Here is a 27,520-nt window from a genome sequence, read left to right as displayed (position 1 = left end):
AGCCTGGTGGGGGCGGGGCGGGGCGGGGCGGGGCTGTAGCTGTCCTAGTGATAGATTCCATCCCTCCGCGCTCACTCGCTCCGGGACCGTCGGACCGCTCTTCTGTTCTCCTGACGTAGCCGCCTCGCTTTTCCCCCTCAAGTAAGGTCGGGAGCTGCCGGGGGAATGGGTGACTGGGTGGGTAGCTGGGCCTGGATCGGGGCGCTGGGCTGGTGTTGGCCAAGTCTGCGCACCAGTGGGGTAGCTGCGAGCCGTGCTACATAGGGGTGCCGAGGCCGCGGCAGAGTCGAGTGGGCGTCTGGGCTCTCGGCCCCTAGGCCTCGCTCTACCTGCCCCTCTATTTGCCCGACTCAGCTCCTGCTGGGCCTGAGCGCAAGGGCGCCTGGCATGGCGCCGGGAAGGCGGCAGACGGGACTGGGCACAGGTGCCCGCCTCCCTTTTCCGTGCCCGGCTTCTGGCGAAGCGCGTGGGCTCCCTGAATGTCTTTCCCCGAAATGAATCTGGGGGCTGCTGCGCAGGGTGCTCCTAGGTCCCTGGCCAGCGCATCTCCCCGGGGACCTGGATGGGGGCCTCTGACCCCCTCGGTGCGTCTCCCAGCTGCTTCGGGTCTTACCGCTGGACCTTGGGCACCCCTGGGGAGGGAAAGTGGGAGCTAAGAGCGGATTCATCTTAGATTTGTTAGGTACCTGGCCCCGATGCTTTGACTCCACCAGGAAGCCCCCTAAATGTCTTTCTTCAATGATGCAGAATATTATTTTGAGGCAGGCCATAAGTCCCTGGCTTTTCGGACTCTGAGACAACATTAGGGGAAGTTGTATTAGCCTGAGCCTGAAAACTAAACCATAGAGAAGAGCACAAAATATGTTTTGAGTAAAATTAATTATTTAAAATATCCTCGTCTAATTTTTCTTCTTTTGTTCTCCCCTTTCTATAGTCCAGCCCTCCAGCCCCCCCAAAATCAACCAGCAACTCATCCTAAAAACAGTTTGATTTGGTGAGCCAAGCTATGCTCTTAGCATTTCTCAAGATAATAGTGGAAACAACTGGATTGAGAATCAGGAGGCCTGGGTTTTAATTTAGGCTCTGCTACTTGTGAGAGGCAGCCTTGGGTTCAAGTTTTGCCTCTGAGACTCTACAATAATTAATAGTAAAAATTAATAATAATTTTTCTGAGCCAGAGGCAACTCTTTTGGGTGGTAAATTACAAATCTTGGACCATCTGCATCTGTGAAATCATTCCACAGCAGGACTACCCCTCCATTCCACAGCAGGTTGGGAATTCAAAGGGGTGGGGGGGTGGGGAAACCCAGCTAAAGACAAAGCAATTCCCTTTCCCCCTCTAGATTTTTTTTTTTTTAATCTAGAAAAAGATGGGCTTGGAACCGGGAAACTTCGAAGTCCCCCTTTCAGCTCTTTGAATTATATATGATTATCTTTCTCTCAAGATAAAGTTTTCTCTGAAAGGTGAGGCAGGAAGAGGTCTGTTTGCCGGAAAGATATTGGTTAAGGTGTGAGAATGACTCACTTCATGAAGAAATAAGTAAACCATTTGAGATTTTATAAGAAATAAAATTATTGCAGGCACCGCTTTTGAATGCTGTACAGAATTTTTCCCTGTCCTGGGATAGGGAGGCTGTAGTTTCCCAATCTGAATCACAGATAGGGTCCTTGGCTATCTAGCAGAAGTGGAAGTCACCTAAGAGATCATCTAGCCCAGCCTTCTCATTTTGCAGGGAAGGAAACTTGGATACAGGGAGATTTCAACTTGTTCCAGGATATAGAGGCCGAGTCCATCAGTTTTTGTACCCTGGTGCTCCTTGATTGCAATTCCAACACTCTTCCCACTGGACCATTGCTGGTTCCATGTTAGAAATTAAGAACCTTTGACAGAGGGGGCAGCTGGGTAGTTCAGTGGATTGAGAGCCAGGCCTAGAGACGGGAGGTCCTAGGTTCAAATCTGGCCTCAGACACTTTCCAGCTGTGTGACCCTGAGCAATCCACTTGACCCCCATTGCCCACCCTTACCACTCTTCTGCCAACAGTATTGGCTCCAAGACGGAAGGTAGGGGTTAAAAAAAGAAAAAAAAAGAACCTTTGATAGAGATCTTCCCCCTCCCTGCTTTTTCTCACCTGGTATGAGAAATCACTTTGTATGCCAACTGAGCAGAATTGCCATTCAATGTATACATTTTGGTATTTATAATGAGGGAGACAAAGGGGAAGGGAGGCGAGTGGGTATACTCTTCTTGGAACAGGTAATGCCCATATTTGACTTTTTTTTAAAGCCCTTACTTCCCATCTTAGAATCGATACTGTGTATTGGCTCCAACTCAGAAGAGTGGTAAAAGCTAAGTACTGGGGGTTAAGTGACTTGTCCAGGGTCACACAACTAAGAATTATCTGGCTACATTTGAACCCAGGACCTCTAGTCTCCTAGCCTGGCTCTCCATCCACTGGCCCAGGTGCCTCCCATATTTATCTTTGAACAGTAACGTGGCTTCCCCAAAAATGTTCTGTTTGTGAGATAAAAGCCAATGTCCAGCCTCAGTAAATCAGCATATAGACTTTGTATTCCAGCCAGCAACAACTCGAATGCAGACTTCTGGGTAGACCTACCCAGCCAGGAATGCCTGTGTGGATGGGAGAGAGAAGGAATAAACATTTATATTAGTACCTGCTATGTGTGGGCCTAGCATTCTACTCATCGGTTTACAATTATTAGTTCATTCCTCCCAGCCACCGTTTGAGGTTTTTACAGTTTTACATTTTTCCCACTTTTACAGTTGAGGTCCACAGCCAGGATACAGGATAATCCAAAAGGGAATAAAGCTTGGTGATGTGAACAACTTCTTTAAAATCTCCCTTTTTCTATTCTAGTCTTGAGCCAAATTTTTTCACGTTAAGATCTTGGCATTCAAAACCTTTAAACTAGTAATGAAAAAAAAAAGACCCCCCCACAATGTTTTAGGGGGAGTTCCCTTCCCCAGCTCCCCTTAGTCCTTTAGCTGAGTGGCTTCCATTCTCCCTGAGAACCATATATTAGTGTCAGATTGGGAGGGAAGTAGGGAACTGAGAAAGTGGTGAGAGATAGGAAAGGATCCCTATCCTCAGGAAGCCTTAAGGTCCAGGCACCCATTGGTAGAATAATCCTTTCAATTTTATAAGAAAGACTGAGGATGAATTCATTTTGTAGGACAGGAGTGGAATGAGATCATAGAACTAGGAGGACCTTTGTCTTCATAGGCTTCATAGATACAGGTCTGGAAGAGAGCCCAGATGCCATCTAGTTTATTTATCATGTTTATTTTTAAATTCAATTTTATTTTATTTTCAGTTCCATATTCCCTTCCCCCCTTTCCTTCTTCCCAACCACTGAGAAGACAAGAACAAAATCCATTATCCCCTCCTTTTTACAGATGAGGAAACTGAGGCTGGAAGGAGCTGAGTGACTTGTTCAGGATCATACAGCTAGTAAGCATCTGGATTTGAACCCAGGGCTTTTTGACCTACAGAAGCCAGTGCTCTTTTGTGACTCCCTCCAAGAGTTTTTCATCCCTCCTTACTCTTTCCATGTACTGATTAGACACTTGTGAGTCATTGACCCTCCTTGGGCCAAGATCCTCCAGGAGGAAGGGGTGGTTCAAGTACTATGCCCAAATGGAACTTCCTAGGTCTCAGATCACATTCTGCCTTTGTTACATTAACAGAAACTATGAATCATTCATGTGCCTTTAGGGTGGGTTTATAGCCTTGAGCTTTGGGGCTCCTAAACCTCAAATGCAAGTAGAATTTTTATCTTTTGGCATTCAGGAATGTCATGGGTTCTTTGTATAACAACCAGGATCTTCCCCTGTGGCCTTGGTTTGAATTTAAGTTTGTATCTCCCCCTCTTTCTAATGTTGGAGTGTTCTAGAGCAGCAGGTAATCTTATAGTCTCATTTCAGGGTGAAGTGTATCATGAAAATGGTCTTTTCATATGGGACTTCCCTAGATTTCTTGGGGAAAGGATTAGTTTACTAATTCACTTAAAAAAATAACAACCTTCTGTTTTAGAATCAATACTGTATATCAGTTCCAAGGCAGAAGACCCTGAGTAAGTCACTTGACCCCCATGGGGTAGGCAATGGGGGTCAAGTGACTTACTCAGGGTCACACAGCTAGAAAGTGTTTGAGACCACATTTGAATTCAGGACCTTCCATCTCTAGATCTGGCTCTCAATTCACTGATCCACCTAGTTGCTCCCTCACTTAAAAAAAAAAAAACCTACATTTTTATTGATGTTTTTTATTATCATTATTACATCACAGTCATTACTTGGAATTGGCCAAATCTGCCCCATTTAGTTATCAAGATTGAATTCACATGTATGACAAATAAACAGACACCCAAGATGATGAACTCAAGTGTTCTAACTCTAACCCCAGCATTCTATCCACTGGGCCTCCTGGCCTGCTTCTAGATGCCATGAGGTTTTAAGATGAAGAGAAGGATAAGAAGGTACTTACGTGCAATGGCCTCCATTTTCTTAGTCAAGTAAGAGTGGAGGCCTTCTGCTGGGAGGAAGTGAAGGCCTTCAGCTAGGAAAGAGTGGAGGCCTTCAGTTGGGAGGAATTGAAGATCTGCTGGGAAAGAGTGGAGGCCTTCAGTTGGGAGGAAGTGAAGGTCTTCAGCTGGGAAAGAGTGGAGGCCTTCAGTTGGGAAGGTGAAAGGAGTAGGAGATATGGGAGATTCAAGAGAAGGTTCAGAACAGCTGCTGCTATGAAGAGAATGGGCTAGGGAGTTCATTAGGGTTTGTTTGCCTTGTCAGGATGGCTCAGTTGAAGTTCAGTATTATGGAGTGGCCTCAATTGCCATGGTTACAAGTCTGGTTCAGTAGCATCCAAGTCGGAGTGGATGGTCATCTTCTTATATAACGTCCTCCATACTTTATCCCTAATGCCATTCCTTATTTGCAATGAGAAAGTTCAAGACCTCCTTTGACCTCGAATGAATTTCCCTTGAATTCTCTGGAAATTGGGCTGATCCTCAAAGAGGAGGGGTAGGAATGCTAAGAGAGAAGGGGGAGGAGGGGAAGTTAGTTTCATTAAAAGCATTTTACAGATTAACTGCTCCAAAGAACATCGACCTGGCCAGACAACAGGATCTCAGTGTTCGGAAGGGATCCCCAAATCCCCCAGCTTAGAGCCCAGTGTCTCATAGGGCTAGTGTGTAGGAGGGCATGTCCTTATCAGAAGGTGAAGACGTGAAGGAGAAGAAGACTGAGGGCATGGCAGGCTTGGGGTGGCTGCCTGTACAAAGCAGAAAGGGAGGAGACAGAATGTTGAGGTTAAGCAGTTGTTTAAGGCCTCTTTCTCTGAAGGGAAGTGATGCGAAATAAGGTAGGCTGTGGCCGGGCAAAAAAGGGCTTTAAATGCCAAGCTGAGTGTTTTATATTTTATCCCAGAGATAATCAGGAGCCATTAGTCAGATCTGTCCTTTAGAAGGATTATGAAGGATGGATTGGAGAGGGGAGACCAGTTCAGAAGCGATTGCAGTTGCAGTCATCCTTATTGCAAATTTCCTTATTTCTGGTGAAGGGATCACTACATTTCCATTTTTTCTAGATGCATAACATCAGTATTTTCTTCAAATGGTCTCTCATTCAGCCCATATATTCAATCAACTCCCATGTCTTTGCATTTCGCATTCCATTACTCACATTTAACCTTTCCCTACTCATACAGCCACCATCTTATTTCAAGCTCTCCTCATCTCTTCACCAGACAATTTCAGTGGCCTCTTAATTGTTTCAAGTCTTTATTCCAGGCCAGGGATTCTAAACCTGTTTTGGGGGTGTCAGAGACCCCTTTGGCAGCCTAATGAAATGTGTGTTTTCAAATGCTGTTGAGTTATTTTTCTGTTATGTCCAACATTTTGTGATCCCATTTGGCGGTTTTCTGGCAATGATACTAGAGTAGTTTGCCATTTCCTCCTCTAGTTCATTTTACAGAAGAGGGAACTGAGGCAAACAGGATAAAGTGACTTGCCCAGGGCTACACAGGTAGGGTCTGAGGCCAAATTTGAATTTGGGAGGATGAGTCCTCCTGACTTCAGGCCTGGGGCTCTATCCACTCTATCCATCTAGCTGCCCATGTTTTTAAATACATAGAATTTACAAAAAAAAAAAACAGTTATTCCAAAATATAGTATTAAAATATGTTTTTGAAAAAGTTCAGAGACCTCCTGAAATCTATCCTTAGACCCTTTGGCGTCTACCGACCCCAGGCCAGGACCCATGCTGCCAAATTGATTTTTCTTTTTATTGATTTATTTTAATTTAAAACCCTTACTTTCCATCTTAGAATCAATATTGTAGGAGGCAGCTGGGTGGCTCAGTAGATTGAGAGCCAGGCCTAGAGATGGGAGGTCCTGGCTTCAAATCCGGCCTCAGACACTTCTCAGCTGTGTGACCCTGGGCAAGTCACTTGACCCCCATTGCCTACCCTTACCACTCTTCTGCCTTGGAACCAATACAGAGTATTGATTCCAAGAGAGATGGTAAGAATTTAAAAAAAAAAAAGAATCAATATTGTAAATTGGTTCTAAGGCAGAAGAGCAGTAAGGGTTAGGCAATGGGGGTTAAGTGACTTGTTAAAGGTCATACTAGGAAGTGCCTGGGGCCAAATTTGAACCCAGCTCTTCCTGTCTCTAGGCCTGGCTCTCTATCCACTGTGCCAACTAGCTGCCTCCACTTCTTTGCTTTTGAAGTGGCCTTGAATTCGCTCACTTCTCCTTTATGGAAATCCCCCACTTCCTGTGAGATATGGTGGCTTATCTACCACCTTCTAGTCTATTTTTTCTAATCTTTGCCTACAGTGCCCTGCAACAGCAAGTGCCTTCCCTCTCTAATTACTTTGTATTTTACTTTATATTCACTTTATTTATTGGCTTTATATTTATTTGTATTTCCTCTCTTTATATTTATTCTGTACAAGCATATAGATGTACTTGCCTCCTCCTTTAAAATGGAGGCTTCCTGAGGGCACGGGTTATTTCATTAGAGCCAAGGGTGGAACCTGACTCCTTGGAGAAGGTGCTTAATAAATGCTTACTGGCTAATTGATAGTCTAGGCAAGAAGTAATGAGGACCTGTGCCATGTGAGCGGAGGTGAGAGGATAAATTTGAAAGATTTGCATTTTCTTCACAGCTGACCTGTGGGTGTAACTAGTGGGTTATCCCCATTTTATAGATGAGAAAAATGAGTCTCAATGAGGGGAAGGGACTTGCCTTCCAGCTTTACAAAGCTTAGAAGGGTTGGACCCGGAGGACCTGGACTTTAGTCCCATCTCTTTTAAGGCAAAGTTGCTGCCTGGGAGGTGGATCTCATGGTCATAGAACCTGAGAGATGATCTAGTCCAATCCCTTCATTTCAAAGGTCTAGAAATTGACCCATGGTCATTCTGGTAGTGCCGAGTAGGGATTCAAATTTAGGACCCGGGACTCTAAAGCTAGTCCTTCCTGTATAGCACAGGTGGTTTGTTTGGCAGCCTTTCCCAGCAGAGCAGAACTGGGACTGTCAATCCCCAATCCCCCAGTTCTGTTGCCATTGTGTTTTTCGGCCAAAGTTGGGCTGGGAGTAGGAAAGGCAGTTCAGGGGTGCTCTCCCTCTCCCCTTGACATTTATTCCAGCCTGTCAAGAGCCGCTTTTGTCTATCCCATATGTTTGGGGCTTCGTTTGAGACCCCCAGAGCCTTGGAAACTACAAGGCAGCTAGACTTCCTTCAATTCTATGGCATTTATTAACAGGTTAGCAAATGTGCTTCCATAGCAGACAAGGGCAAACATCAGATAGCTCCTGATGTCTGGGAGCTTTTTCTTTAGGGACTCTCTACAGCATGTACCTGGAGAAGTAAGTAGAAAATATGAGAAATAAAGAAAAAGTAAATGGGGATGCTCAGTGACCCAATGGATGGAGTGCTGTGCCTAGGGTCAGGAAGACCTGAATTTCAAATTCAACCTCAGATACTCACTACCTGTGTGACCCTGGGCAAATCATTTAGCCTCTGTTTGCCTTAACCGATTGGAGAAAGGGATGGCTAACCACACTACAATATCTTTGCCAATAAAACCTTACATGGGGTCAGGAAGAGTTGGACCTGGCTGGACAACAACAAAAGTAAGGGTAGTGGGGTGGTCAGGGGTACTAATAACTGGGGGAATCAGGATAGGAGGTCATACATGAGCTTAGCCTTGAAAGAAGCTAAGAATTCTAAGTCAGTGATGAAGAACATTCTAGGTAGAGTTGACTTTAGAGGCCAGATAATCCAGCCCTGCTTATTTTATAGCCAAGCAAGTAAAAGCTGAGGAAGATTATATGACTTGCCCAAATTTACCCAAGTAATTAGAAGTAGGATTTGAATTAAGGTCTTCTGACACCAGAATCACTGACCTCTTCCCTAAGCAAATGGGTGGTTCCATTTGCAGGAAATTGGACAATAGGCCAGTTTGGTTGAAAAGAGGAAGGTGAAAAAAAAAAAGAAAAGAGGAAGGTGAACAGAATAATAATATGAAATTAGCCTGCAAAGATAGTCTGGAGCTTGATATGCTAAATAGAGGAGTTTGTATTTTGTCCAAGAGGCAATAGGGAGCCATTGATGCCTCTTTAGCAGGGAAGTCATTCTTAATTATTCTTGTGTTTCCTCAACATCTATATCTCCCACTTCCACTTGCTATTGTTCATTCCCTTTTCTGTTGCTTAATAAATTCAGACTATTCCCTGGAAGGTCAAGTACTAAAGCTGAAGCTTAAATATTTTGACCATATAATGAAAAGATAAGACTCACTAGAAAAGACTGTGATGTTGAAAAAGATTGAGGAGGAAAGGAGACTAATTCAGGTCCTTTTCTATTTAATTATGGGTCTAGTCCACCTGCTGTCTTGTGAGAAAACATTATTCAGTTGTAGGAATTGGGAGAAAATCTTATTGTAAAAATTGACTCCTAACCCTATGTGGCTAGGAAGCTGGACCACCTCTCCTTGCTACTTAGAGACCCCTAACCCAAGACATAGGTTATGTTAACCAGAAACCCAGTCAGACCCAAAGATTGATAGAAGGAGTTTTCTCACAATTATATATCTCAAGCAACCCATGTGTCTTATCTGAAAACTAGCCCCATAACGATCAATAAGTTATTGTCTCCATGTTCCTTTGATTGAATAAAGACACTTATGGGGAGTGGGACATCTCTTTCTGATTTCAGGGACTTTACCTGTTCACTCTCTTCTTCCCAACTTGTGAAGTCCCTAATCTTTCCTTAAATTTTATATTAAAATTAGCAATTAAAAAGTCAGATTACTTAATGTTATATCCTAGTTAATTTTCTTTGAACTAATTGGTCTTATTTGATTAATTGTTTTAATGTCTAAAAGTCTGTCTCCCCCTGTTTTTGGGGTCCAGTCTTATGCTGAGGCAGGGTCCTAGTCCCGATTTGTTGGGTAATTGGCATGCATTACTCAACAAGTCTATAGATTCAGAAACTCAAACCATTGTTTCCCTCAGTCATTTCATCTTTCACCTAACATAGCAGCTCCTTTCTGTTGATTCTTCCCCCTTGTGTAACAAAGGAATATGGCAGAGCAAACCAAAGTAGCATGTAGGTCACATCAGACGGTATATGCCTCTTTCCAAACCCATAGGTGGAGATGAGATGAAGGAGGCTCATGGCCAGGCTTCAAGAATTTGTAGGGCTATTCGACCTTAGAGGACATACCTAAAGTCACACAGATATTACTAGTGACAGAGGTGGGATTTGAACCCAATTCCTGTGTCCCAGCTTCATCACTCCTTTCATTGCATCATGCTGACTTCAGAAGTCCTTTCCCACTTGGTGGTGGTACCATAGTTTTGTGCATCCTTTCCTGCTGCCCTGGTTAAAAAAAAACAAAACCTACTTATACTCCTGCCCACCATGTTTGTGTGTGTGTGTGTGTGTGTGTGTGTGTGTGTGTGTGTGTGTGTGTATCCGTATCCACCAATTTCCCCATTCTGTCTAGAAACTTTCAAAAGGAACTTCACATTTTTGGACTTGATGGGAAGTTGAGGTAACTACCTGGCTGGAACATTGTAGAAGTGATTACTATGTGGGGTAAGGAGATAACCTCAGACGTTCCTTCTAATGCTATGACTATTTATTTCTCTTAATAGTCATTCTCTGAACACCAAGGTTTAGTGAGAATTATCTATGTCTGGAATGAAACAAATCATTTCCCTTTTTTTTTCTTTCTTGTGTGAAATAGGAGGTTGGATCTGGATGATCTACAAGGTTCTTTCAACATTCTAGGTTGTGGTTTGGTTTTGGAGGTTTTTTTTTCACTGAAGACAGAGGTAGGGAATGGGATGAGAGAGGGAACTGTTTTGACACTCCATCATCTCAGCAAATCTCCTGTCTCTGCCACATCTTATTGTCTGGGTGTAGCTAGGAAACAAGGACCTGAGTTGGGAAAAGATGCTGCTCTCACTTTCTTTAGAAGTCCCTAAAAATATCAACCTCATGAGTACAAGATAGAAAGACCATAGTTAGACAGCACTTTGTCTGAAAAAGAGTAGGGGTTGGGGCAGCTAGTAGCCTACTGAATAGAGTGCCAGGCCTGGAGTTGGGAAGTCTTAGGCTCAAATCTGATCTTAGACATTTCCTAGCTGTGTAACCCTGGGCAAGTCATTTCACCCTTATTGCCTAGCCCCTGCTGCTCTTCTGTCTTAGAATTGATACTAAGACAGAAGGGAAGGGTTTAAACAACAACAACAAAAAAAAACCACAAATTAGGAGGTGTCAGTGGACTGCCAACTCCACATGAGTCAGCAATGGGATTTGGAAGCCAAAAACTCTCCTGAGAGCATTGAGAGCGACAGTTTCCAGGAATAGGGAGGTGATAATCCTGCTGTCCTTTGTGCTGGCCAGATCACATTTGGAATAATATATTCAGTTCTGGGAACATTAAAAAGGCTTTTGGAAGGCTTCAACCAATCCTCATGTGGCATGGACTTGAAGGGCATTGAGACTATGCCGCATAAGGATTGGTTGAAGTTGATGGAGATGTTGGCCTTGGAGAAGAAAAGGCTCTAGAAGGACTTACTTAAAGTATTTGGAGGACTTATGGGAAGGAGGGATTCTACATTCTGTATGGTCCCAGAGGGTAGACCCAGGAACAATGAGGGGAAGTTACAAATAAAACAATTTGGGCTGGATGTCTGGAAAACCTTAACAATGAGAGCAGTGCCAGGAGAAGAATGAGCTGCCTCTGGGGGTGTGGGGGGAGTGGATTTCCTCTTACTGAGGCTATTGCCCTCAGATTGGGTGACCACTTTTTTTTTTTAATGTAACCAGTAGGTATTACTGTAGTAAGCTAAAATACACTGAAAACTCTTGAATTTTTTTAGGATGGATTTTTGTAGATTGGACCAGATGGCCTCTGAGGTCTTCTCTGCCTCTTACTCCCAAATCTGTCCTCTGGGATCCAATAGAACTCTTCTGATCTTTAGTCCAGGTATTAGGCCTTCAAAGATTCAGTGATTTTTTTTTCCTTTTGAGGATCCCTAATAAGAGCATGGAAAAAAAGGGAGTCCATTCAGTAGGCACAATATGGCATGGCCATCCCAATATGGAACCCAAAAAGGCAGTAGCCACATCTGAAGAGATTCTAGCTAAGGCTTCAACTCTTATCTTTTCCCCTGATTTATCTACATCCCCACTAGAAGACCCATACTGGAAGGATCTGGTTTTGGTGGGGAAGGAAGTGAACTTGACCTGCTAGGTCTCAGATTGCTTGACAGAAGAGCGGACTGGTTCCCACCAGCTCCTTCAAGCCAGTGACAGAAATGTCTAATAGCAGGACTGAAAATAGAAGTGAAATTGTCTCCTGATTTAAAGTCCTTTCCTGGGTTTTTGATGACTCAAGTAGGGTTCTTATTTTTGTCCCCACTGAGGAAACTTTAGACACTGCCTATGGGCACTGACCTCTGATAGGGAGAAGAGGAAGGGCAGGTCAGCATCTAACCTCCTTTGTCCAAGCCTGGGGGCTATAGACAGTTGGGACCTGTTCTGGGTTTTGCCTCAGACAGTTCACTTCTGTCTATGGACCCAGCCAGACCAGAACAATAAAGGGCTGAACTTCAATTGAACTAGAGGGCGTTAGGTTAGAGACAGAGGAAAAAATGAGAACAAGGGAAATACCACACTGAATGAGGCCAGGGGCCGCCCATCCTAGGGTTCTATCTCTGCAGGGGATGCTTCCTGAAACATTCAACGGGGAAGCAAGTTTTTGAAAGAAGTCCTTACCTTTCCCTTTCCCAGGGATTCTGAAGAAGAAATTATACACTCCTTCTCTGATGCATTCAGAAGACTTTTATTATTCCACATTATCATTATCCCTGGAAAGGGTATGTCCCTAACTGCTCTATTGTTCTACTCACCCTCTCTCTGATGTCCCTGACCAAACACCCTTCCCTGGCCACCACTCTCCGAATAGATGAGCTCTTTATTTTTTATTTTTATTTTTTTTAATTTAATTTAATTTTTTATTTTTTATTTGTAAACACTTTAAGCCACTGACTGGTCTTCAGTGACACAAAATAGACACTTAATAAATGCTTTTTAAAATTTATTCTTTTTTTTTTAATTCTTACCTCTTAGAATTGATATTAAGTGTCCATTCCAAGGCAGAAGAGCAGTAAGGGCTAGGCAACTGGGATTAAATGACTTGCCCAGGGTCACACAGCTAGGAAGAATTTGAGGCCAGATTTGAATCTAGGACTTCCTATCTCCAGACATGGCTCTCTATCCAATTAGCCACATAGCTAATTTTTTAACACATGTGCAAGAGATCCCGTCTCAACTCATACTGGTAGATCCAATGGCCCTTAGTTGCTGGTCCCACCAGAGTCTAGGGGGTATCCCTGAGGAAATGGGAATCCTGGTGGATCTCAGTTAATTAGCCAGACTTCATTATCTTTTAGAAAGGGATGTTACTAAACAGGGGCATAAAGGTATCCCAGTAGACAGAGCACTGGACTTAGAATCAGGAAGATTCAAATCTGAGCTCAAATCTAGCCTCACCCATTTACTAGCTGTGTGACCCTGGGCAAGTTATTTAACCCTATTTGCCTCAGTTTCCTAATCTGTCAAATGAACTAGAGAAGGAAATGGCAAAACCACTCAAGAATCTTTGCCCAAAAAATCCCAAATGGGGTCATGGAGAGTCAGACATGACTGAAAATGACTGATTACTGTCAGGGGGAATCCTGGTTCCTCAGCAAAAGCTTCCTTCCATCACCTCTAGTAAAATATTTTCCTCTTAAATTTCCCCCTAACATTACTAATTAGGGATAAGAATAGTAGTAATAAGTGAGAGTAAGACTATATGTACATATTTTCATATATATAAAATGCAGAGGATCTCTAATATTAAATATCACACTTTATATAACTGTTTCTAAAGCTATAATTATTATATCTTCATGAACAGTTATTCAACTGGGTCTGTCTCTTACTATATATCACAGTTACAACTTAACAAATTATTATAAAGGAAGTCTTAAGACGTAATTACAAGTGATTCAAAGCTCTGTAATTAATTTTAGAATACCTGCTTTCCTCTGGATCTGCTGCTATTAACTGTATTTCTTTGGGCAATTTGTTTAGCCTGAGGTTTAGCTTCCTCCTCTGTAAGATGTGGTCTGAACTGAAAGTTCTCTTAAGTTTCCTTAGGTCTGTACCCCTTCTAACTTGGTATGCGGAGTCAGAGGATCTGGAGTTCAGTTCCTTTTGGCTGACACTTTCCATGGTGGGAACGGTTCCTGTTTTACCTAAACTGAGTCGGTTTCCCTTTAAGGGGGCTGGGAGTTCTTCTTGGAATTTGCTTGACTCTGGAGACCAAGACCTGAATTATTGATTTAGCTTCCTTGAGCCCAGACATAAAAGGGCCAGCCTACTGGGAAATTGTGTAGCAGAATTCCTGTTGCTCTGCTGGGAAAACTTCCTGGTTGATTGTTGGTAATTGCTACAGTGAACTCAAAGAGAGTGTAGTAATATTCTATCTGAATGTAATTATGGATGGTATCTTTTTTTTTAAATTTAAAAATTTTTTTATTTTGAATATTTTCCCCTAGGATGGCATCCTTTTTAATATTATCACAAATAAAGCTGATTTGCATCTTTTATGATGCAAAACTATCTAATTATACTTTATTTATTTTATTTTATTTTTTTAAACCCTCACCTTCCGTCTTGGAGTCAATACCGTGTATTGGCTCCAAGGCAGAAGAGTGGTAAAGGTAGGCAATGGGGGTCAAGTGACTTGCCCAGGGTCACACAGCTGGGAAGTGTCTGAGGCCAGATTTGAACCTAGGACCTCCCATCTCTAGGCCTGGTTCTTAATCCACTGAGCTACCCAGCTGCCTCCTCTAATTATACTTTAGCCCTTAGCTGAATTACTGGAGTTGGGTCTGAGTTCGGTTTGGCCCAGGACACTTCTGAGATTTGTGATGCTGGACAAGTCATGCTATTTCTCTGTGCCTTGGTTTCCTCATCTGTAAAATCATTTAGGTGATAATTGTAACAATTCCCAGTGTTGTTGTAAGGCTTGAGTGAGATTAGATGGGTAAAGTACTCTGCAAATCCTAAAACACTAGCAATGTCAGTGGCGTTATTATTTTTGTCATGCTGCTGAGGGCAAGATTGTGTATGGAAAGAACACTGGCTCTAGAGTCAGAAGACCTGGGTTCAAGTCCCACCTTTGCTCCTTACTGGCATGACCTTTGACAAGTCATGTAGCTTCCCTGGGACTCAGTTTCCTCATGTGTAAAATGAGGGGGTTGGACTAGATGGATTCTGAGGTCTCTTCTATCTCTAAATTTGTAATCCTGTGGTGTAGAAGAAGGAGCCAGAGGACACGAGATGTTTAGAAAGAGCCGGTATCTTGCCTCCTTCCTTGTATTCCTATTTTCTCATCTAAAATGCTATGAGTATCCTTGATATCAAATGCCTATTTAAATCCCTGGGAAGTCATTCTACAATGTTTATTTTTCCCTCTTCAGGTTCTGGAACAGATTGACATGATGGGGTACGGAAGGACCTGCATCCTCCTTGGGCTCTCAGTCCTGGTGATGTTCTGTAGTACAGGTGGGTCAGCCCTGATTCTCTAACCAGTGAATGAGCAAAGAACTTGCATGGCACCGTCCTTGCTTACAGCGCCAGTCCCTAGGACAGCCCTGTCCTTGGTCAGCCCTCCAACCCTCTCTGCTGTGGCCCCATCCTGGGTAACACCCCTTCTTCTGTTCCCAACTTGTCCCCTACTAATGGCCCCCTCCTGAATTAGAGCAGCGCCGGGGAAGCTGGGGTGTCTGGGCTGCTCTCTAAGAGGGTAGAGTGAGGAGGAGGAGAGAGCCGTGGGTTTGTGGTCAGTCTGAGTCTGAAATCATCGCCTTCTCTTTGGCCCTTGGTTTTCTCTTATGGACAACGAGTGGGTTGGACCAGAGGAGGTCCAAAGTCCCCGTCAGCTTGAGAATCTCCAATCTAGAGGGCATCTTTGAAATAAATAAATGTATGTTATATTATGTTTATGTGTGTACATAAATAAATATCGTATGTATACATATGATAGAGCACCCTATCTAGAGTCAAGAAGACCTGAGTGCAAATGTGGCTTCCAACACTTATTAGCTGTGTGACCCTTGAGCAAGTTACTTTATGCTGTTTGTCTCAGTTTCCTTATCTGCAAAATGACTTGGAGAAGAAAATGGCAAACCATTCCAGTATTTCTACCAAGAAAACCCTAAATGGGATCACAAAGAGTTGGAAATGACTGAAATTATATTTATATATGAATTTGTCTCTATTGTATTATATATGATGTATATAAAGTATATATAATATATATATATGATATGTGTATACTTAATGTACATAATTATATATATATATCATAAACTGTGTATACCTATTATATAGTATATATAATGTGTCTAGATTTTACATTTATATATATATTGTATAAATGGAGATTTTTAAACCTTGGACTTCATCCCCCCATAAGTCCTTAGTTTTCCCAAAATTCCCTTCAATCTCTCCTGCGCCTCCACGTTTGCATGTTTTATAGTTGGCTGTCACTCCTCCCTCTTTCTCTTTGGTTCCTGGGAGCGAGCTGGTTAGTACCTTTTAGTGAGTCTCTTTTGTTAGTTTATTATTAATAAAAACATTTATAAATATAATACTTAGTATTTTGCATAATATGTAAGTTATATAATGTTTCTGTATACTATAGCATATATAATATATATCATGTGGATGGATTATGTGTATATATACTATGTAATGTACATAGATTATATAGTGTATATAATGTATCTATATATTATATAGTATATGCGATATATATTTTAGTATATTTAATCTATATAGATTATATAGTGTATATAATATTGATAAATTATATAGTGCATAATGTATATGTTACATAGTATGTATAATGTAGATATTATATAGTATATAATATGTATATATTTTAGTATATCTAATGTGAATAGATTATATAGTGTGTATAATGTATATAGCTTATATAGTGCATAATGTGTACCTGTTATATAGAGTGTATAATGTATATATAGTATATATAATATATCTATTTTAGTATAGATTGTGTATGTGTATAATATGTATATGTATAATAATAATGTGTATAGATTATATAGTACATGTATGTATGTGTGTGTATATATATACACACACACATACACACATTTATTTATTTATTAATTCATTCATCCATCTATCCATTCATCCATTCATTATTTATTTCTTCTCTCATTTATTTATTTGTTTGTTTGTTTGTTCATTCATTTTTTTTTAAGCCCTTACCTTCCGTCTTAGAGTCAATACTATGTATTGGTTACAAGGCAGAAGAGTGGTAAGGGTAGGCAATGGGGGTCAAGTGACTTGCCCAGGGTCACACAGCTGGGAAGTGTCTGAGGCCAGATTTGAACCTAGGACTTCCCGTCTCTAGGCCTGGCTCTCAATCCACTGAGCTACCCAGCTGCCCCCCACATGTGTATATATTATATAGTGTGTATGATGTACACATATATTATATAGATATACAATATGTATCTATATTTTAGTATATCTAGTGTGTATATAGTCATACTGTATACATTTTGTATGGTATATATAATGTATATAGATTCTGTAGTATATTATGTATATGTTACATAGTAGATATATTATACATTATATGTCTGTGTGTATATATAATATATAGTATATGGGTATACACATATACATCAAGAGAATTAAGAAGACTTGGGTTATAGCTGAAGGAGGAAAAGAGAAAAAGATACTGCGGAAGGTCAGAGGCATTGTAATAGAGCGAGCAATGAACATGATCTTTAAATATTTGTATTCCAGCTCAGCTACTTACGACTTGAATTTAGCCAAGTTAGTAAATCTTTCTGGGCCTTTGTTTCTTCATCTGTAAAATGAGGGGGTTGGGCTAGATGACAGCTAATCCATGATCCATGACTCCATGGTTTACTCACATAAGGTCGTTCTGGGGTTTGGGGGATGTGGGATGTGAGGGGAGTCAGGGAGAGACACCTGCTTATATAAAATGTCTCTTTTAAATAGGTCGATTCAGAAGATCCAAGGATTTTTTTTGAAGTGGGAAGTTCTCATAGAGTCCTAGATTTAGAGGTGGAAGGACCCTGAGAGATCATCTAGCCAACTCCCTTATTTTATATGTAACAAAATGATCCCTAAAGAAGTTAAGAAGCTTCTTTAAGGGCAGACAGGTGGAAAGTAAAATTGCTAAGTCCCAGGTTCAAATATGGCCTCAGACATTTCCTAGCTGTGTGACCCTGGGCAAGTCACTTAACCCCCATTGCCTAGCCCACACCACTCTTCTCTCTTGGGACCAATACATAGTTTTGATTCTAGATGGAAGGTAAGGGCTTCTTTTTTTTTTTTTTTTTAAGTTCCATTGACTTTCTTTTTCTTTATTATTGTGATGCTATCCTTATAGCCTCTTCCTCCATTAACTAAGAGAAAGAATGTGGGGATAAACTCTTTGTTTCCCTGTTGAATGTACTTCCCTCAATTGTGCAAATAGGCTGACCTTTCTCCATTTCTCTGAACTCTTGTGTTTGTATTTCCAAGTGCCTGCTCAGCTCTGTTCTTTTCATCAGAAATGCTGTGCCATGAAAAGTCCATTTTTCCCCCTGGAAATTATACTCAGCTCAGCCTCGGATCACTCCCACCATCCACTGCTTTCACTCACGTGCTCATGCTGCTTGCCAGAGTTGGAAAAATTCCAGAGAAACAAGCTGCTGACTGGATCCACCAACAAACTGATGTTACATAACCACAAAGGGAACCTCCCTGCTGCTGGCAGTCCTTTTCCATCTCCCTAATTAACTTCCTATTCCACTTTTAGTTTTTTTTTTTTTTATTTTAAACCCTTAACTTCTGTGAATTGACTTATAGGTGGAAGAGTGGTAAGGGTAGGCAATGGGGGTCAAGTGACTTGCCCAGGGTCACACAGCTGGGAAGTGTCTGAGGCCGGATTTGAACCTAGGACCTCCCGTCTCTAGGCCTGGCTCTCAATCCAATGAGCTACCCAGCTGCCCCCCTATTCCACTTTTCCCAGCAGCCCTTCTAAATCTTTTCATCCTTCCTAAAATCTCCATGGAGGCCCTCTGTCTTCCTCACCCTCTCAGCTGAGAACCTTGCCTTTATTTTATAGAAAATAACAGAAATGACTCATCACAAGCTTCTTCTTTCATCTTTCTCCTTATCTAACATCACCCTTTTGCCACTCCAATTCAATTCAATATTCCAATATTACATCCAATAATTTTTTAAAATTTTAAGATCTTTATTTTATTAATTAATTTAGAACATTTTTTCATGATTATAGGATTCATGTTCTATCTCTCCCCTTCTCCCACCCCCTCCCATAGCCAACATCCAGTTCCACTGGGTTTTACATGTGTCATTAATCAAGACCAATTTCCATATTATTGATATTTGCACTAGGGTGATCGTTTAGAGTCTACATCCCCAATCATATCCCCATCGACCCATGTGACCAAGCAGTTGTATTTCTTCTGTGTTTCTGCTCCCACAGTTCTTCCTCTGAATATGGATAGTGTTCTTTCTCATAAATCCCTCATGGTCCTGGCTCATTGCATTGCTGCTAGTACAGAAGTTCATTACATTCGATTTTACCACAGTGTATCAGTCTCTGTGTATAATGTTCTTCTGGCTCTGCTCCTTTCAGTCTGCATCAATTCCTGGAGGCCTTTCCAGTTTACGTGGAATTCCTCCAGTTCATTATTCCTTTGAGCACAATAGTATTCCATCACCAGCAGATACCACAGTTTGTTCAGCCATTCCCCAGTCGAAGGACATTCCCTCATTTTCCAGTTTTTTGCCACCATAAAGAACGTGGCTATAAATATTTTTGTACATGTCTTTTTCTCTATGATCTCTTTGGGGTATAAACCCAGCAGTGGTATGGATGGATCAAAGGGCAGACAGTCTTTTAGAGCTCTTTGGGCATAGTTTCAAATTGCCATCCATTAATGGTTGGATCAATTCACAACTCAACCAACAATGCATTAATGTCCCAATTTTGCCACATCCCCTCCAACATTTATTATTTTCCTTTGCTGTCATTTTAACCAATCTGCTGGATGTAACTTGGTACCTCAGAGTTGTTTTGATTTGCATTTCTCTAATTATAAGAATTTTAGAACACATTTTCATGTGTTTGTTGATAGTTTTGATTTCTTTTTCTGTAAATTGCCTATTCATGTCCCTTGCCCATTTATCAATTGAGGAATGACTTGATTTTTTATACAATTGATTTAGCTCCTTATATATTTGAGTAATTAGACCTTTGTCAGAATTCTTTGTTATAAAGATTTTTTCCCCAATTTGTTGCTTCCCTTCTAATTTTGATTGCATTGGTTTTGTTTGTACAAAACCTTTTTAATCTAAAGTAATCAAAATTATTTATTGTACATTTTGTAATTTTTTCTAACTCTTGCTTGGTTTTAAAGTCTTTCTTTTCCCACAGATTTGACAAGTATACTATCATGTATTCACCTAATTTGCTTATAGTTTCCTTCTTTATATTCAAGTCATTCAACCATTCTGAGTTTATCCATAATGTTTTCCATCATGAGATGGGTTTTCTCTTTGCCAGGGCTGCTCCTCCTCCACACACAAGCAGTCCCATTCCATCCTCTATTCTCTAGGAGATTGTCTCCTCTTGTCTTCATCCCCACTTGTCTTCAGTCATCCCTTGGCTACTGACTACTTCCCAGCTACTTCCAAATATGCCTTTATCTCCCCCATCCTCAAAAAAAAATCACTCACTTGATCAATCCCTCCATCTGTGCTAGGTCTTATTCCATACTTCTCCTCCTTAAAAAAAAACCCAAAACTCCTACCTTCAGTCTTAGATTAACACTGTATTTTGGTTCCAAGGCAGAAGAGCAGTAAGATAGGGGTTAAAGTAATTTGCCCAGGGTCACACAGCTAGGAAGTCTTTCCTCCTTTTTGTGACTAAACTCTTTTAAGAAGGCCATTTGTAGGGGGCAGCTGGGTGACTCAGTGGATTGACAGCCAAGCCCAGAAATGGAAGGTCCAGAGTCCTAATGTGGCCTCAGATACTTCCAAGTCACTTGACCCTCATTGCCTAGCCCTTACTGCTCTTTTGCCTTGGAATCAGTATATAGTATTGATTCTAAGACAGAAGGTAAGGGTTTAAAAAATAAAAGAAGACCATCTACTTCCTTTTCTCTTCCTCAAGAATTTTTACTCTCTACTATCTGACCTCTGAGCTTATCATTTAACTGAAACTTTTTATCAACATTACCAGTTTATTAAAATGATTTCTCTGTTTCAGAATGATTCTCAGAGAGGATCCTTATGAGTCATATGAAACAAAAGATCTTTTCCAAAGTCTGGTTTTTCCACTGAGCGTCATAGAATCATAAAGGAAACTTAGAGATCAGCTGCATTATTTTTTCAGAGTAGGAAACCGATATAGAAGGTCTTGGGAAGTGACTCACACAAAGTCACACAGATCAAAAGGAGGAGCATTGGTATTCCAACATCACAGTGATATGAATTGGCATCCCCGGGGCCAGGAACTTGATCTTGGTTCCCTGAGAAGTACTGCCCTCTCTGTACCCTTTAGGTAACTGGAAAGGCTCTTTTGGATGAGAGGTGGCTCTCTACATTCTAACAATACACCATTCTCCATGCCATTGGGCAAAAAGACCTTTCCACACACCAGTGGCCAAAAGGGAGTCATGATTTGTCTAGGGATTCCATCCAGAAATTGACTGTAAGGAAAAATGAACATGAATACAGAAAAACATGGGAAGATTTATAAACTGATTCGAAGTGAAGGAAATAGAAGCAAGAATAAGATAACAGCAATGATAATTATAATAGCTAACTTTTATAAAGTGCCTACTATATGCCAGATGCCTTACAAATATTTTCTCTAAGAACTGTGAGAGCAGAAACACAGAAGAAAAACAACTGCTTGGTCACATGGGTCGATGGGGATATGATTGGGGATTTGACTCTAAACGATCACCCCAGTGCAAATATTAATAATATGGAAATAGGTCTTGTAAAACCCAGTGGAATTTCACGTTGGCTATGGGAGGGGGTTGGGAGGAGGGGAGGGAAAGAACACGAATCATATAACTATGGAAAAATTTTCTAAATAAATAAAAACCTTAAAAAACTAGATTAATTTAACACAGATTAATTCAAAATCAAAGCGATACCAAGTGATATCAGGAAGGAAAGCACATGGACAACCTTTTGGAACAGGAAAGGGCTCATATAGGAGGCAGACCCAAGCCCTGCCTTGAGGGCAGCCCAGAATCTCAAGAGACCAAAGATGCTTCTCTGTTGACCATCTTAGACTCTAAGCCTCTGCAGGACACAAATGGGATTTGTGTCAGGTTCCTAGAAAAAGACAGGTTTGGATTCAGTAGCGAGGATGAGACACTCTGCCAGGACAAGAAGATCAGGATTCAGATCCTACCTCCAACTTTGGCACATTATTAAATCTCTGTTTCCCTCACCTACAAAACGAAGGAATCTAGTCTCTGAGATCCCTTTCCAGCTCTAAATCTGTGATTCTCTGATCTTAAATTCTTGCCGGTCTAATGGATCCGTGATACCAGTTTTTCTTTTATGTTACAGGCGATGCTCTGAGATGCTACACTTGTAATTCTCCAGCACAACACTGCATCATGAATTCCACTTGTAGAACTGATGAAGATGCTTGCCTTCGGGTTGCGACTGGTAATAACCCCCCTCTTTCTTTCCCTGGCCCTCTCTCCTTATCCCTTGCTTTAAGCGTCCCTTTCTCGGTCAGAAGTGGAGGCTAGAATTGCCCCTTACTGAGAACAGTGATTGCCAGGGATTGGTACCACCGTGGCAGCTCACTTAGGGGAATCGGGACAGAATTTGCAAACTTGTGGGACTGCCTCTCATCTTGGGACCAGAGAACCAACTTAATAACCAATAACTCTAATGACTAAATAATTTCATAACTGACATAATTAGTAATTTAATCACTGATAATTATAAGGCACCTGGGTCTGTGTTGACCAGGTTCCTATTGCTTCTCCAATTGTGAGATCAATTTGGAAAACTGAGTTAAAGATCTAAGTGACTCGCCAACTTACTACAACCTGGGCAGGGAATCATCACTTGCTGAAGGTGCAAACCTGGGCATCTTTGTCCCATCCAGTGCTGGGAGCATACTGCCCATTTTTTCCTAGGTTCCCATGTAAGAATTCAAGATTCCTTTTTTTTTTTTAACCCTTACTTTATATTTTATAACGAATATTATGTATTGATTCCAAGGCAGAAGAGTGATAAGTACTAGGCAATGGAGGCTAAGTGACTTGTCCAGGCTCGCACAACTGGGAAGTATCTGAGGCCAGATTTGAGCCTAGGACTTCCCATCTTTAAGTCTGGCTCTCAGTCCACTGAACCACCTGGCAGCTTCCATGGATAGCATTTTTCATCATAAGTTTTTTGGAGTTGTTTTAGCTCATTGAGTTGCTCAGAGTAGACAAGGCCCTCATGAGCTGATCATTGTACAAAATAACTGCTTCTATGTACAATGTACTTCTTGTTTTGCTCACCTCATTCCACATCGGATCATAGAAGTCTTCTTATTTTTTTCTGAAAACATCCTGCTCATCATTTCTTATAGCATATCCATCTTAATTATATGCCACAATTTTTTAAAGTCGTTTTACAATTAATGGGTATCCCTTTTCGTTCCAATTTTTTGCCACGACAAAAAGAGCTGCTATAAATATTTTCATACGAATTGGCTCTTTTCCTTTTTGTTTTTTATCTCTTTGCTATACAGACCTAGTTTTGCTATGTCAAGGGTGCACAGACTGTATTCTAGCCCTTTGGAATAGTCCCAAATTGTTTTCCCGAGTGGTGGAACTAGTCCACAACTCCAGAAGTACATTAGTGTTCCTACTTTTCCACATCTCCAATGTTTAACATTTTCCTTTTCCTACCATGTTAGATAGATATAAGGTAGTACCTCAGAGTTTTCATTTGCATTTCTCTAATCTCCTGTGATTTAGAGCATTTTTTCAGATGACTGTACATAGCTTTTATTTGTCTTTGAAAACTTCCTGGTTATATCCTTTGACCTTTTATCAAAATCATTTGGGGAATGACTCATATTTTTATAAATCTGACTATATGTTTGAGAAATGAGGCCTATATTATTTGTTGTAAAAAAAATTTTCCCCAGGTTCCCGCTTTCTTCTATTGTGGCTGCTTTGGTTTTGCTTGTGCAAAACTTCTTAATTTAATGTAATCAAAATATCCACTGTATCTCATGTTTAACGAGAAGTTGTCTCTTATCCATAGATTTGACAGATACAGTTTTTCATGTTCCCCTAATTTGTTTATAATATCACCCTTTATAATTAAATCATGGTATGCATGTAAGATGTTGGCCTTTACCTAGTTTCTGCCAAATTGCTTTTCTGGTTTTCCTAATATATATATATATATATATTTTTTTTTTTTTAATTTTAATTTTTTTGGTCAGATAGTGAGTCCTTGTTCCAAAAGCTAGGATCTTTGGATTTATTAAACAGTAGATTATTTTAGTTATTTTCTACTATTTATTGTGTGACTACCCTATTCTACTGATCTACTGCTCTATTTCATAGCAAATACCAGACTGTTTTCATGATTATTCCTTTGTAGTACAGTTTGAGATCTGGCATTGCCAAGTTACTTCCTTCACATTTTTTCCCATTGTTTTTCTTTATATTCTTGATCTTTGTTTTCTCTTCTGGATGAATTTCATTCCTATTTTCTAACTATAAAATAATTCTTTGGTAGTTTAGTTGGTATGTCACTGAATAAGTAAATTTAGGTAGAATTGTATTTTTCATTATGTTGGCTTGGCCTACCCCCAAGCTGTGAGTATTTCTCTAATGTTTTGGATCTGTCATTATTTGTGGGGAAAATATTTTGTAATTGTCTTCTTATAGTTTCTGGGTTTGTCTTGGCAGGTAGACTCTCAAGTATTTTATATTGTCTGCAGTTATTTTGAATGGAATTTCTTTTTCTAATGCTTATTGCTAGACTTTGTGAGTGTGTTGGTGATTTATGTGAATCCTTCAACTTGTTCTCTAGTTGATTCTCTAGGATTTTCTAAGTATACTATCATATCATCTTGCAAAGAATGATAGTTTTGTTTTCTTATTGTCTATTCTAATTCCTTCAGTTTCTTTTCTTTGTCTTAATGCTATAGCTGGCATTTTTAACACAATTATGAATAACTTGCTTTAGTCTTGCTTTACCTCTGATCTTATTGGGAATACTTTTAGCTTATCCTTATTGCAGATAATACTTGGTGGCAATATTAGACAGTTACTACTTATCATCTTGAGTAAAGCTCTATTTATTCCTTTTCTTTCTAACATTTTAAATAGGAACAAATATAATATTTTACTAAAGGCTTTTTCTGTATCTATTGAGATAATCTGATTTTTGTTGTTTTTTTAGTTCTTGGTGTGGTCATTTATATTGATAATTTTCCTAGTATTGAATTAGCTTTGCATTCCTGGTATCAGTCCCACCTGGTCATAATATATGATCTTCATGTAATTTTGCTGTAATCTCTTTGCAAGTATTTTACTTAAATTTTTTGCATCAATATTCATTAGGGAAATTGATCTATAGTTTTCTTTCTCTGTTTTTGCTCTTCCTAGTTTTAGTGTGCATTTTAAAATGTTCTAAGTCCTGGGAGATGGCCAGGACTCTAGCTACCTAGAACTTCCTCAGACACATCCCACTTCCTTTGTGGGAGGTGTCTGAGAAAGTATAAAGGAGAGAGAGGCACCAGTGTTTGGCACCTCTTTTGGAGAAGTGCCTTTTTTCAGGAACTGTGGAGAGCCTTTTTCCCCCCTGAGAGCCTTGGTCTCTACATAGCTTTTGGTGATCAACCTCCTCGCTTCTGCAGACCTTTTCCCTTTCGTAACCTAGATAAACCAGCTTATTCTATCCCTAAAGTGTAGCCTGATTTGTTGAGCTCCGAAGGGCTCAGGTTAATTTCCCCACTGGGTCTGGGGGCTACCCGGGCTACCTACCTTCCCTACTTTCCTTTTCCCTTACCTTCTCCCATCCTCCTTCCTCACTTTTCATCAACTCAACAGTAGCAGAACCATATTTGTTTCATAAAAGGAATTTGGTAGGACTACTTTCTTGCCTATTTTTCTAAATCATTTATTTAGTTGTGGAATTAATTGTTCTTTCAATGTTTGGTAGAATTCACTTGTGAATCCATCTGGTCCTGAAGATTTTTTCTTAGGGAGCTCAATAATAGCTTGTTTAATTTCTTTTTTTTTTTTTTTCAGGATAGGTTATTTAAGTACTCTATTTCTTCTGCTGTTAATTTGGGAAATTTGCATTTTTGTAAATATTCATCCCTTCTAGGACTTTCAACCCCTCCAACCTGTCCATGCCCATCCTTCTCTTATCTTCTTTCCCTTCTACTTCCCTGTTGGGTAAGATAGATTTCTGTACTTTTGAACTACTTCTGGTAAGAGTGAGGTTCAGGCACCATGATCCCAGCCTTCAAGTATTTTAAGGACTGTCCTGAAGAAGAGGGATGAGTTTTGCTCTGCTTGGCCCCAGAAGGCAGAACAAGGAGTCAAGGGTAGGAAGCAGATTTGGTCTTGAGATCAGGAAAAACTACCTACTTGCTGAAAGAGGGTTTTTAAAAAAAAAAAGAAGAATGGAGTTGTGCTAGGAGCTGGGTAGGCTAGAAAGATGGATTTAGAGACTTAGTGTGATGGTTACAGAACTAGCCTTGGAGTCAAGACAAACTGGGCCCCTATCCTACCTCTGGCACATGTGAGCTACGGGCAAGTTTTTGATTTCTCAGTATCCAAAAGAACTTCTCTAAGTTGGTGAGTCACTGATCTGAATTGGAGGAGGCATACTGGGACACTCTCCCTCCCCCAAACTGATAAAAAACACACCTCAAACTTTATAATATAGTGAAAAGTACACTGAATTTGAAGTCAGAGGACCTGAGTTTTATTCTCAACTTTGCTTCTTATTCTCTGTATAATCTTTGGCAAGATATTTAGCATTCTGAGACTCTTATTTTCTCATTTGTAAAATAAGTGGCCAAATCTGTGATCCTATATATATATAAAACAACAAATATATATACAGGTATCCCTTCCACATTGCAACTTTTCCACTTTGTGGTTTCACCATATTGTGGGTTGGCATTATGAAATTTAATGGAGATTTTCTTTTCTGATGTGAAGGGAGAACTAAAAATTTTTACACAGATCTTCCAGATCATGGGGGCACCCTTCCTGTAAACCTTTTAATATGGAAGGAATCACTGTGTATATCAATATATATTTTAGATATATATATGCATATTTACAAATATTTAAAATTTAAAAATATTTCAAGCATATGCATATGTTTTCTGTGAGCTCTGGAAGCAATAGCTACATGATTTAGCTACTGGTTTTTGTAACTCTTGTTTTGTGTGTGTTTCTTTTTCAAGGTGTAGATTATCGTTATTTATGTTGGAAATATGCTAACTGCAAAATGGAGAAGATCGGAGAAATTCTTGGCATTCCCCATGCCAATTACCACTGCTGCCAAGAAGACCTGTGCAATGATGCAGGGATGGGGGCCACAGTCAGCAAAACAACCATGATTTCCGGGCTCTTGGCGGTGATGCTCTGGGGTTTCTTTGTTTAATTGAGTAGAAGGAGAAAGAGCTCTAAGGAAAAGGGGTGCAGGAATGTGTGTGTGTGTGTGTGTGTGTGTGTGTGTTTTGGGGTGGGGGGAGTGGTTTCCCATTTCCCTCCCCATGTGATCTCATGTGTTATATGTCTCTCACCAAGTGCATTTTGTGTGGGAGAAAGATGC

At 40.5% G+C, this 27,520-nt stretch overlaps 1 protein-coding gene across 2 annotated transcripts; it reads left to right on the top strand.

The window, feature by feature from the left end:
• The first annotated feature begins 74 nt into the window (after positions 1–74).
• On the top strand, positions 75–27,361 carry CD59 (CD59 molecule (CD59 blood group)). Of its 2 annotated transcripts, none has more exons than XM_044680465.1 (4): positions 75–141; positions 15,073–15,157; positions 22,265–22,366; positions 27,150–27,361. In XM_044680465.1, exons 2-4 carry the CDS (start codon positions 15,091–15,093, stop codon positions 27,347–27,349), a joined length of 369 nt encoding a protein of 122 aa, XP_044536400.1. In that variant the 5' UTR covers positions 75–141; positions 15,073–15,090; the 3' UTR covers positions 27,350–27,361. The 2 variants fall into 2 exon arrangements, with proteins under 2 accessions (XP_044536400.1, XP_044536401.1); XM_044680466.1 differs by having other exon boundaries at positions 75–146.
• Positions 27,362–27,520: the final 159 nt, after the last annotated feature.

This window comes from Gracilinanus agilis, chromosome 6 (assembly GCF_016433145.1).
Source record: "Gracilinanus agilis isolate LMUSP501 chromosome 6, AgileGrace, whole genome shotgun sequence".
NCBI lineage: Eukaryota > Metazoa > Chordata > Mammalia > Didelphimorphia > Didelphidae > Gracilinanus > Gracilinanus agilis.
This window is presented reverse-complemented; position numbering and strand designations above follow the sequence as displayed.